Source organism: Solenopsis invicta, chromosome 1, assembly GCF_016802725.1.
Source record: "Solenopsis invicta isolate M01_SB chromosome 1, UNIL_Sinv_3.0, whole genome shotgun sequence".
Classification (NCBI taxonomy): domain Eukaryota; kingdom Metazoa; phylum Arthropoda; class Insecta; order Hymenoptera; family Formicidae; genus Solenopsis; species Solenopsis invicta.
In genome coordinates this window covers 31,611,013-31,624,641 of record NC_052664.1, presented here as the reverse complement: position 1 = coordinate 31,624,641, position 13,629 = coordinate 31,611,013, and the positions used below count along the sequence as shown (strand labels likewise).

Sequence of the window (13,629 nt, the reverse complement as noted above, 5' to 3'; positions counted from 1 at the left end):
TTTTTTCCTCAAAAATTTGAAATATTAAAATTGTAGTTGCTTTATTTGTATGAATAAATAAAGGATTTAAGAATATTATATCAACTTTTCGTCGCTTAATTCCATGACATGATAAAGTTATTTCAGAAGGAAGGCTTGAGTGTGGCATCTCCGCCAACTTATCTTATATTCAACTGATTCTTATTCTCTGTCTCTTATTCCTTTTATTGTGCGCACTCCTTAGCTAATTAAATATTTAATGAATTTTATAAACAACCTTAATAACACGAGAAAATAACAAAATCTTTTATTTCAAGCAGAAAATATTTTAATAGAATAACACAGAAATAATGATAAAATTGAAGATTCAAATCGCTCAAATTAACGACTTTTTTCATGAACGATAATTATAAATCGCAAGCTCTTGCTTCTTTAGAGCCTTGTTCAAAAAAGAAATCGTGAAGAAAGTTAACGTTTGCTATATTAGGTAATGATTTCGCTTCGCAGATATGCCATATAAACAACAAATTCTCACAATTCAGTAGGGAATCGCTACTAAAACATTCTCGAGAGTTGCTCTTTAGTTGGTCGTGGAGGCGTGTTCTCCGATAATACGATTATCGTGTGATGAACTTCTCGTGAGTCATTAAATCTTTTCGATACACTGACGCAGCGACTCATGAACCAGCAGTGTCATGCACCTTCCGATTGAGTTTCTCTTTCTCCTCTCTCTTTCCTTTTCGCAACGAATGCGTATTTGGATACCGGTACTCGTCGCTGCACGTGTCAGGGTCAAATGACGTCATTGGGGATTCTCGAGATAATATTTGTCGCAATTTGCGATCGTTCACGATTCTGCTAATTCTGCTAAGAAGGAACAGTGTCGTGTAAAGGCATTCAAAAGACGTTTAGATCATCTTTCGAGCAACTTCGTCATTACATTCGTGTCTAGTTAGCAATTGAAATACAAGAAACGTTAATTACGTACAACCTTGATTTGCATCTTCGTAATATACAAAAAAAAAAAAAATTTCTTTCCTATAGTTTTAATTATAATTTTTTTTTATAAAAGATGCGCAAGTAAAATTGATTATTTTTCACGTTGTTTTTAAGAATAACGGTAAATTTCACTCTTCCTTGTTAAAACTTCTTCGAAATATATTCCTAAATATATATTTCGAAAACAAATGGCCAGAAGATAATATGTGCTTTAGTAAGAATTTAATTCGTATTTTATAATTTATAAAATTATTCTATATGCCAGTTTTCTTAGAGCCATCTGTGCCATTTTCCTGATATCGTAGTATATTCTTGACGTATCAGTGTACACTCGATATATCAATAGCAAACAGTGCTACTTATATCGTGATATTTTTTCCAAGACAGAACCGATAATCAACGTCACATTCGTCGATATCTTTTATTCTGAAACGATAGCTTTTCGGTTTTATGAAATGATGCCCATTAGTAATATTTCTCATAAATAAAGCTATTTCTACTCTATGCTTTTGTAAATTAATTTTTAACTTGTTTAAATCAACTTGCTACCCAAGTTTATTTCTGTAATTGATATTGAATTAAACATTTTCATATTTTACATTGAGATAATCACGAAAATTGTGAAAATTTGTTTATATTGTGTTCAAGCCGTTAGTGATACGAATACATACACAGACGTGAATTGAAAACATTAATTACGAGAATCCTCGACCGATGTCGAGATCTTTATACGATTGCTTACTAATATCTGCAATATCATTTGCTATAGACTATAATTTGTCTACCACTGAGTACACAAGTAAGTTATTAAGTAATTAATGCTAAACACATGTTTATATACCGTAGAATTAAGTACGATGTCCACGGAAAGATCGATTTCGTTGAAGTATCTAGAAATTTAGCTGAATACAGATCTAAAATTTTGTTGGAGTATTAAAATAATAATGAAGGACATTCAATAAATTTTTTTGCAATGCTGCAAAAAAATTTAGCATTCTGGCAACCAGCTTGAAGTTCTTACATAATTATTATGACGGTCGAACAAAATTATTTTCAGGCCTGTATCTAACTAAAATTTTAAATACTTTAGCAAAACCGTTGTTTTTGTACGCAAATATTTAATGTCTCAACTTGATATTTGACTTCGTAAAAAATTGACTTCACATTAAAAAAGCTGATTTAATACAAAACTGTTCCCACATGAGAAAATATACATACAATTGTACTAGCATCCAATTTAGATAGACAAGTATGTAAAAACGCGAGATTAACTGGTCTAAGAACTCGTAAAAAAGCCGCGTGCGAATCGGTATGCACTTGCATGTGCTTACTGCGCGTTCACGATTACAAGCGAGTGTATATTTAGTTTTAGATTGGCATAGGTCGAGGCGCGAGAAGAAGAATTCGCTGAGTCGTTATCTGTTTTCTACGCACGTGGCCTCCATAGGTCGGGATCTAGCCGGTTATAATCGGCAACGCGATTATTACTAGCTAAGTGGAAGTCGCGGCGGCGATGACGACGTCGCGTTTTCGGGGTCAGATCTCCGCGCTCCGAGAACGGTCAGCTATGACCGTTGCTTGCGCGGGCGATGAGCTTTTTCGGCTCGTCCGGAGTAGTTTATTTTATCGGTGTCGGCGCGTATGCACTTCGTCACGGTCTCACGTTACTCGCGTTCCTTCTCTCGCACATTGTATCTTCGTTACGTCGTTTCTCTGTTTTATTATGAATGAAATCAAGTCAGCTAATACTGCTCACAAAATATAATCAAAGTAATTTTAGCGCTTAAATTTACACGGAAAGAACAATTTTGCTCAAGTGTCTAAAAATTTAATTATGTATACAAATCTGAAAATAATTTTGTTAGGTTGTTACCAATAAAATAATCGTGTCAGATGTTCAAGTTGGTAGCTAGAATGTTACTTTTTGCAGCCTTGCTCATCACGTCTGAGCTTCTTACATAATTATTTTGATAGCCCAAAATTATTTTCTGATCTAGCTAAAGTTTTAGATCTAGCTGTAATAAAATGGTCTTTTCCGCGTACAAAGTCTGAATTAATAGTGTAGTTGTATATTTAATAATCTGACTATTAAGAGACGATTCATCATTCTGCTGTTCTGCATGAGATTATTTGAAATATGTATCTTATTTTCCAATTAATATTTTATTTAAAAGCTTGTTTTTATGACACTTTGATCATTTCGTCTGTTAATGCAAGATCTCTTTTGTGAAAAATACTGTTTTCTTTTTGCAGAGTTTTTTGATCAAATTGATAACATGATCGTATAGTAAATTCAAACAGAACAGCAGTGTTACATTGTTTTTACGATTTTGACATTTTCTTCTTTTCAAATCGCGTTTTGACACGTACGTATTACGATTACAAAGACAATGTTCTGAAAACACAACCATACATCTTACAACATTATTATTCCTCTTTACTAGATTATGATCTGCAAAGCACTCTTAGCTAGCTAGCTAGCTAGCTAGCTCAGTTGAAATTTTAGATCTTATCTCATTAAGTAGGTCAAAGGTCAGAGACGGTTCGTAACTAAAATTTCAGTTTCCCGAAGTAGCACGGGTGTTCTGTGCCAGAGGATCTCAAAATGTCCGAAAGAAGCTGAAGAGAAAAAGTATACTAGTCGTATTTTAATCTCTTCTTAAGGCATAAACGCAAAAGAAGACACGTTAGACCAGAATAATAAATTGATATATACAAAATACATTGTATCTCGCAAGTTTAACTAAAATTGTACAATTTATTAATTTTTTTCGCTCATAATATCTTTCTAATGCGCGGGAGATAAATTAATTATAGAGCTCGTCATTAATAGACGTCACTCGAATACGACGAAAAAGTTAGAACTTGGTCGTTCCAAGTTGTATTATATCCGTGCATTTATTCTATCTTAAATATTTTACGGATCCTGTGGAGAACGTTGATTGTAGAATTGATTATAGCAACTGCGTCTCAACGATCGTCAATTAAACGGCCACGATAGATTTTCCAAGCGATAAGAGCCACTCTCATGGCGGCGCCGACAACGATCCACATCGAGGTCCTCGACGAGAATTGACCGTGGTTAATAATTGCCCTCGTGCACAATATCGCGTATTATGTGAGTAGATGGGTGATAGTGCGCGCACTACGCATGTAGAGCGTCATGCATTCGTGCTGCAGCAGCGTTTACACCCGACCTATCCCAACCTCCGTCATCGGGGAGAGGGCGAGTGCCCAAGAGAAGATTGGACTAAGTTGGGAACGTGCTCGACCTGTACTCATCCGCCAGAATAACTGCCCTGGTCTTTGTGCGATTCTTTAAATCTTTTGTAAACTGGTTTCGCGCTGGCTGATTCACTTTTCACTTGTATGCGATAGTTTTGCGGACGCGGTTCATGCGAGAGAATAATTTTTTTCACCCTCGGGATTTGAAGATGTATCAATTCTTCCAGAAAACTGCGAGGAACAGCAGCAAAATCGAGAAAGGGTTGTTAAGAGGAATGTGTTGCTATTTTATATTTTATAATAAAACAATTTTCTGTGCTTAAAAATTCTGTATAGGTCTAAAATATCATTAATTTATGCATAATCTTGTTATAATTCCAATATCATTTGCGGGACGAATCTCTTTCCGCCATACGCTTAGTTAAAAATGCATGTCGGATAAAGTGCAAATAATGGCACGGAATATAAACGTGTGTCAGAGTATGATTTACGTTTTTAAAACTGCGATACAATTTATATTTTTGCAAAAATTTATAAAATTAAAGTTTTATCGAATACTATTTAATCTCACTTAAAGATGATTAACATGATCATAGTATGTTATTATTTCTTGAAATATGTAATTATTTATTAAATTAATTTAGTATTAATTATGGCGAGTATGCAGCACGTTTTATCCTTGCTGTTAAAAATATGCTCAAAAGCATCGAACTGGAATTTGTACATCATCAACGAAATTCGAGGGTGATACATTTCGGTATGCTTTTCGGTCATGTTAAACATACCGCGGTAGCTAGCGATTGCGTTATTTGTGTACCCTAATTAGGTTATATGGATCTCCGACTCAACATTCGACTGTAAGTGCCACGAGCTACGTGCCAAATACAGTTTGACTTGATCCGATATCTCACCATTGTGAACATAAGTTTGACTGTAAACAGCAATCGTACGATGAATAAGCGGTTCAACGAACGCCCCAAATGTGACGTTACATATATGCCTCGCATATTACTCATCCACTAAAAATAATCTTCGTCAGTTTAGGATGAAATAATGTTGCAACTCTTACAACGGAAAAGAGACGTAAATTTCAATCATTATCAGAAATTATTTTCAATGCAATTGATTTCATTAAAAAAAAAATAAAGAAATAAATAAATAATAGAATTGTCAAGAAAGTTTCGACAATGCTCTTTCAACCGGAAGATCGATCATTAAAAGTAGTTGTACCATCTCTAACCGTTCGCGATGATAAATACACTTTTTTTCATTAGATTTAATTGGTTTCGATCAAGATCTTTATCTTAGCTTTCGTGTCCTTCAATTTATTACAATGTCATGCATCTTTCGTATTAAGGTCGCTAGTACAGTAACGCATATTTACGTTCGCATCAGTGTTGGCGTGTCTCCGATGTGTGTGATTTACGTGTGATTCGCGCGTATCATGGTCACCGAGAAATTACAAACCGCGAGCAAAGTCAGCTTGGATTAGAACCGCCATGGACTACTGCGCGCTCATCCGCCAGAATAAACTTCAAGTTTGCATAATACTCGGCTCTCGTGCTTCATACGGCGCGGCGCGCTGTTCTTATCGCGCCGCTCTCAATCTGTCCAATTTAATGCAACGGTATTAACACGGATGGTTTCAACATTCTAATTAACGCCCTACAAACGTATCGTGTTGCAATGTACCTATCATAATCATCAAATCTCTCAATCTGTGCATTACATTTGGAAACGCGTATCTACATGAGAAACACAAAGTTATTTCGAGTTTTGCAACATTTTATTATTACTTTTGCTAGACAGAAATCATTGATTTATCGGATGAAAAAGGTGAGAGATAAAAGTTAATTTGTACCGCATTACATAAAGTGTTTCATGAGGAGAGCGTTGATTTAATTAATTGTAATTGCTCATAAATGAATATAAAAATATGTTAAGTAAATTGACGTATTGGCTTTGTTTAGCTCTTCTGTAAAGCATTTAAGCATTCTGTTTTGAATGTAAGTTAATGTTTTTATTCATGACTAGCGACATAATTAAATATCTTATACCAATTATTGTGTAACAATCTATACTTAGATATCCGTGCACGTTAAAAAACGTACGCAACTGAAAATATATATGTTATATAATAAAAAAAAAATTGAATAATAATGATAACTTAATAAGTCATAAGTTTAAATCTAATGATAAAACATATCGACAAAAAAAAAAACATATATATGATACATAAATTGATTTATGCTTTGAAAACTACTCGCTTCAAGGCTATTCGCACGCCTGACTTCATTTCGCATTTAACAAACACCGAGAAGTACAAGTGCAACGTTGCGGATCGCATTTTAACGAACGTATCGAGATATGTATAAGTATTTTGCACTTAATTAAGTCGCAGTGTGCCCTCAATATTTGCGCTCGTTGCTTTTAACTTTTAAATACGTTCAACATGTTAAATCTCTTTTTCATGACTTTTTTCTATTTCCGATTTTATTGCCTCAAGCAGATGCCATTGTATTCGGTCAATCCTAACCAGAGATTTAATTAATTAAACAAATTCTGGTATTTCAGGGTCAAACGACATGACCGCGATTAAATTGGCGATAAAATCGATGCAGGATCGCCACGAGAAACCTACAATCGGACATTACGTATACCGTATACACGGCCGTCTTTATTGTAGATGTTCTCATGCCTCTTAATGGCCTCGCCAAGGTTAACAGAATTCGTTAAAAAACAATCTCTCTCTCCAACCTCTTTTCTTCGTCTCTCTCGATTTATCTACGACCGTATATCTTCAATGCTTGCATCAGCATTGCGCTTACCCACGAGTTTCGTTCTTCCTGATCGTAAGGTGCGACGAAGGCATAATCAGGCGGGTTTGGACCTCGTCCTTCATCTCAGTTTGTCTAACTAATCCTCACAAATTTCCGTTTACCGGAAGAAATCTCAATCAGTGGCGACCTAGACCTTTCACCGTTGAGCGTGTACATCATCCGCGATTTGCATTCGATTAACATTAATTTTTTTCGCATGTGCTCTCTCAACAATGACACGTTACTTGGTTACACACTAGAGGCAAGGTCTATCTCGCTCATTATTAAACCATCATTGTCCGCAGGAATGATTGATCTGCGCAGTCACTTCAACTTAGCGAACTTACGAACTCGAGTGTAATTCGGATTCTTACGTCGTATCATTCATATACATACATACATACATACATATATATATATATATATATATATATATATATATATATAGAGAGAGAGAGAGAGAGAGAATAATAAACAAATAGTAATATTAATCATTTGTAACAAAATTGTTGGATAGAAATGGTAATGCAAATGCAGGTGACGGAAAAATTAAACTGATGAAGATTCGAACTCGGAATTCTCCATTCTCATTCTTATTCGTTTAGAGACCTGCATCATTGTTCCACTGTTATCATATATTTATTTCGATCGTATATTTAATCGGCTGTAAATTGGAAATAATTGTCATGAGTTATTTGTAGCAAAGTCTGTATAACTATTAAGTATTAAAAATGTAATACTTTGACATAATTTAAAAACAGATTGTAAAAACATATATTCCTTCAGTGAAATCAATATTTATAATATATTGACACATACATTTTAATTATTTGTTTTAAAAAATTTACGATTTTACATTAGTTTTATGTTTGTCTTATTTTTGTTTATTTGTTCATAAATGTTATTTAACACTAAGAAACGTTGAATATTAATTTAACACAAAATATTTAAATAACATCATCACATTATAGCAAACTAACATTTGAATATGTTGAAAACTCAACACAAATTTGAATAACGTCCGGTTTTAAAAGAAAAAACAAAAAAATACTAAGTATTCCCTATTTTGTACGATTGTCGCAGTCCTAATAAATTTTACTTCGAAAATAGAATAACAAATGTTACCATTCTGTTAATTTTATAATGCGACATTCGAGGCAAAACAAAATAAAATATTTTATACATATAGTACACTTTATTACGCGAATCACAAAGAGTAAAATAATGCGTTGATAATTTACGTAATGATAACTACAATATCATGAGCACGTTAAACGCCGCATGAATTCCAATTAACTTTGCAGCATTTGTCATGTTACAGAAGCAAAGTACTATGCGCTATTTTGTAAATATTACTGATTATCCCGTTTAATTGGCTCTCTAATGATGACTCATAAATACTCGTAAATACTGGTTAGCTGTGTATTTTACACATACATCATAATATCACTGATAACCCCTCTTTGCATTCAAAATGTCGAATCTTATCTTACGTTTATCGTCTACGATTCCCAATAGGCGGAATACCTCTATCAACTATTCCGGAATACCCTAAGAGTGCAGGGCGCGATTGCGCCCTACACCGACTTATACATCTTATAACTTACATCTTTTTCCACTTAAGACATCCGAAGTATGAAAATCGTAGCTGCGAGCGGGAGTCTCCTCGAAATTTCGCACCGACGAAGAGGAATCGTCGGGGAGGGGGGAGGGGGGAGGCGAGGGGATAAGCACGTGGTCACGGCGATATCGATGACGAACAACCCGGACTGGTATCGCCGGTGGATCGGAGAACCGGTGGTCCGTCTCGTCACCACGGATTCTGGTACCACGCGCGCACACCAACACGCACAAATTCTCACCTCCTCCGCACCGCACCGGACGCTTCAGTCGGAAACGCGTCTCCGCCGCCTGGTCCGTTTTCTCAGGCACTTGCACGCGCACTTGTTCCTCATTTGTCCGACACTTCCGACACCATGCGCCACCCTCGCAGCCGCCGCCGCCGCCGCCGCTGCCGCCGTTGGTTTTACGAGTCACTAGGAACACGATAACTTCTCGTGTTTACCGAAGCGAGTTACGTCTTTAATCACTAGTCGAGTGAAGCTATCGAGTGAAGTATTATTTAAAGCGAACGCGGAGTGATATTAGAAGCTAGACAACAATTGCGCTGGACGTGTAGGCTTTGTCGAGATCTGTAAATAATCTATAAATAATTCCTTTTTTTTTCCAGACGGTTTGGACGATCTCGTCTAGACGGAAAGGCAGTGGAACGAGCACTGGGCACGCGCTCTAGGTATATAGATGTATCGGTAAGTGGGTTATCTTTTGTCCCAATAATAATAGCGGTGGCTCGTCTATTGTACCGCCCCGCTCTAGGCTTTCCGGTTCCTTCGCGTCACGAAACGATAACGGTTCTTTCTCTTCGTGCTTCCGTAACTCGTAAGAGTTATCACCGTAATTCCGTGGAAAGCTGCGACGTCGATGATTCGTCGATGATTCTTCGCCACGGCGTCGATCCAACTTTTACTCCGATAACCTTCTATACACTCGCTATCGTCGCTCTCGATTTCGATCAGCGATCACCGACTGTACGAGTTCTACGACAGAGTGACGAAGACCTTCGTAATTTCCAAGTATTTAACCCGAGCGCGCTTCCGATCGATCAATACGGAATGCAGAGCCGATTCGCCGGGCATGCACTTGATCGCTGCCCTATCAAATCGATATCGAATCCTTACATACAGATAACGCTTAATTCATTAGATTAATGTTATCTCCGGTTGTATCACGTAACGAGTCTCCTTCGTGGATCAATAATACTGCACGATCTCGTTCGATGCGATTCGCCCCTGCGATCGTCGCTCCTTGTTCGAGGGGTGGCTATTGCTCTTTCATTCGTAATCGTTCGCAAGATTCGGTTTCAAGTTTCATTTTTCGAAAAATCGCCTGCGTTCGAATACGACGAAACGTCACCGGGTTTCTCGATAACTCGAGAGCAATGAGATTTTCAAGTAACGTCGAAGATCGATGAATCTCACTCTAATTAATTTTCACCAATTTCGTTCTCTTCTCACGAAACTTCTTGCACGCGTGTTGTACGCGGATCGTTCTCCGCTGTATATGCATGCGCGTGCGTGGATCAAAATGGCAGTTGCGATCGAACGATGATTAGGTAACACGATCACCCTTTTTCTCTTTTATTTCGTTTAGCGGGAAGTCACAGCGATACCTTGGCGCGGCTACCGAATCGTGTCACTCGTAGACGGTACCCGAAATCGTTTTCTTCGACACCTCTTCCTTTCTCGTAAGTGCAAGTTGGCCGCGAGTTGACCACGAGTTGACCACGGTTGATAGGTCTCCCTCCAAAAATGGCAGTGTCTCTTGGTTAAATTCGGAAGCGGCAGTGGTTTGCGTCGCGTTCGTCACCGAACGAGTCTCTTCCGGTCTCTTCTTTCGTTGGACTCGCGGGCCGCTTGGAGGACACGCGGCCCGTCGCGCATGCCCGACCCGGAAAGGACCCGCGTGTGACTTTGGCCGTGGTCGTCGAGCTTGTGTTCGCGGGGGAGAAGAAATCACGGCGAGTCGGCGGGCAAGGCAAAGAGCTTTCGATCGCTTTCGGCGCGCACTTAGGTCGGTTCGCTGTTAATTGGCAGTGTTTCCGCTTGGAGATCGAAGTGGCGGTGGGTCAGCTTAGCTGGTCACGTTGTTGGCACGCATCTGGACGTCATCGTTTGCCGCCGCCGCCGCCGCCGCCGCCGCCGCCAACTTAACAATGCGCAGGGGGATTAGTCCGCGCACCGCTGCAGGTTACTCCGCGATAATCTGAATGCACATGGCGTAGTAGAGTTCTTCGAGCGGCGAGGTTTACGTAAATGGTAGCGAAAGAGAAAGAAAGATTATGCAGTAGAGATTTGAGGGAGAAAGAATGAGAGACGGAGAAAGAAGGGGAGAGAGAGAGAGAGAGAGGCAGAACCGCGCGGCGTTGAATATTCTCGCTCGATGGCACTTCCGGTTCGAGAGTTCGCGTACTTTCTCTCCTCGCGCCGCACAGACGCGAACGAGCGACGCGAGTATTTCGCTGCGACTCGGTGACCGATCGATCGGCTCTCTCAATCTATCTTAAATGAATCCTTCAAACTTATTGGTCTCGATGCGCAAAAGTCGCCCTCGTCGCGTCGGCGATTTCCGATTCGCCGATCAATTGTCAATGGCATCGCTCATCGAACGCTGCAAACGTTTACATTTCGCGCCGCGAAATTCTCTCCGAATTTAATGATCGGCCTCGTTAAAACACCGCGGGACGACGGGCGATCGCGTGTCAACGCGGGGGGCAACGTCCGCAGCCAATAATTCTAGAAATGTCCGATCTCTCTGGCGCGCGCGCTACCACCGCCTACTCTCCACCACCAGCGATTTAAACGCTCCACCTTGCTCCACCTAATGCACCACCTCCTACTTGGCCGACCTTCCGAATTGACGCGCGGCACACTCCGTCGTGACCTCCGTGGAAAAAGTGGAGCGCGGGGGATTCGGCCGGGTCGGTGTGCGGACGTCACACTCGGGTGGCGCGCCGAAACCGGACGGCAGGTTGTCGTAGGTCACTCGCATACACACACACACACACACACACACACACACACACACACACACTCATACACATGCAAAGACGCGGGTAGGCCGATCCGCTCGCTCGCTGCCTCTCGCGGGACCGGCTGCTTCCGGTTTCTTTCTTTCTCTTTCTTTCTTTCTTTCTGGGTGCACGTACACGTGACGATGGGGAATTCACGCGGCACGCGCGCGCGGCAAGATCGAGCGTGCACAGGGAAGAGGATCGAGGGTGTTTTGCACGCGGTCGATACCGATTGTGTCGTCGTTGTCGTCGTCGTCGTCGTCGTCGTCACCACGTTGTCTGTACCAGCACCACTGGCGGAGAGGGGGAAGGGGCAAGTTCACCACCTCCGAGACTCGCGACACTCCTCCGGCTTCTTCGGTACGATCCGACGATCGCGCGCGCCGCGTCTTCTTCGACCTCGTCGTCGTCGGGCCGCGTGCGTGCGTCGTCGTCGCCGCCGCGGGGACGCGTCGTCCGTGCGCGTGTGCGTCGCGTGTGTGTCCGCCACGCGAGCATGAAACGTTTGTCACCGCCGTCGTGCCGTGAGGAGGTGTAAAACCGCCGAGTATGTGTCGAGCTTCGAGTTGGCTTCGACAAAGTAGGGCGACGACTGGGACAGCGGCCACGGGCACCGGCGCTGCCTCGCTCGCGCTCACCGACGACGAGCGGAGAACCCGCCGCGGCGCGCCGCGCCGTGCGGTGGAGGAGCCGTGGAAGTGGAAGAGAGAACCCTCCTCGTAAAACGGCAGCAACCGCGCGCTGCGCTCTACGTTCTCCAGTAGGGGAACTTCGACGCCGCGCCGCGCCGCGCCGCGCCGCGCCAAGCCGCCGTTGCAACGAGCCACGCCGCCGCCACCGCCACCGCCGCCATCCACATCCACATTCGAGCCGAGCCGTTTGCATCGTGACTCTCTATTCACGCTATTCACGCGCGTGAAACGGAAAGAGCGTCGCGCGTCGTCGCGACGCGACCGACTTAGCCGAGAAATAAATATCGCGACATAAATATCTAATATTATATTCATCGTTGTAATATAAAGCATAGACGTTTTATTCCCCGATAAAGATAACTAGTAATAATATTGACCGAATGTGCAATAATATGATATGAGATATCCCTTATAATGTCAATTGGATATTCTATGCAGCAATCAGTCTTCTAAAATTTAAATTAATAAATATGTTATTCAAGAGTTTTTCATCAGGCGCTTTGAGAATTCATAGGTTTTCGAGTCAATTTTCTTTCGTTTATTCATATATCGCAGTAATTTGACAGTATATTGAGATTTTCTGCAGAAACTTATCGATATCTGCAATTTGAGAGCTTCATCTCGTGAAATACTGTATTTCAACGACGCGACCTTCCCCCTTCGCAGTAACGCGGATGATGCCCCATTTTCGCCGGTCAGCTGATTGGTGCTCGCTCGATTATCGAACCATCCGATAAAACTGCAAGATTTATATTTTGATGAAACATACTTCGAATACCTTCTCTCATATCAGTCAACCATGAGAAGAATGTTACGTAAACTGGATCAATTTTTTGTTTATTTTACAATTATAAGGCTCATTCTACATAAAATGCGTAGTACAGCTTAAGCATAGCCTAAGGCCGCTGAGAATCTCATGTAAATCAATTTTGCAACTATATACATGGAAAGAATGATTTTACTGAAGTATCTATAAGAAATATTTAGCTGATCTGCGCAGCTTTGAAAATAATTTTATTAGATGGTCACAATAATTGTGGCAGATGTTCAAGCATGATGAGCAGTGCTGCAAAAAATCATGTTGAACTTTCTACTCAGTTTGAAAGTTCAAGGGGCAGTCAAATGAAAACGAGACAGATGGAAAAATGGTCGTTATACAGTCTGTCTCGTTTTCATTTGGCTGTCGCTTATAATTATTTTTATCACCTAACAAAATTATTTTCAGACCTGTATACAGCTAAAGTCTTAGATATTTTAGCAAAATCATTCTTTCCGTGTACTGAAC

General features: G+C 40.5%; 2 protein-coding genes across 12 annotated transcripts in view; one reads left to right on the top strand and one right to left on the bottom strand.

The window, feature by feature from the left end:
• LOC105201574 overlaps positions 1–13,629 on the top strand; it is a 269,202-nt gene that overhangs the window by 39,365 nt on the left and 216,208 nt on the right. For 4 of the 6 annotated variants that reach the window (XR_005576645.1, XM_026134486.2, XM_039459088.1 and 1 more), the window contains exon 2: positions 9,253–9,331. The exons of the other annotated variants lie outside the window; for them this stretch is intronic. Coding sequence is in view for 1 of the 4 variants with exons in the window: in XM_039459286.1 (XP_039315220.1) it covers positions 9,324–9,331 (8 nt within the window). In the remaining 3 variants the exon portion in view is untranslated. The remainder of the gene's footprint in view (positions 1–9,252; positions 9,332–13,629) is intronic. 6 annotated transcript variants of the gene reach the window in all.
• The window catches only part of LOC105201579 (hormone receptor 4), a 193,311-nt gene that overhangs the window by 57,385 nt on the left and 122,297 nt on the right, over positions 1–13,629 (bottom strand). The window contains exon 1 of one of the 6 annotated variants that reach the window (XM_039457829.1): positions 8,630–9,259. The exons of the other annotated variants lie outside the window; for them this stretch is intronic. The gene's annotated coding sequence lies outside the window, so the exon portion shown is untranslated. Of the gene's footprint in view, positions 1–8,629; positions 9,260–13,629 lie in introns of those variants that run through there. 6 annotated transcript variants of the gene reach the window in all.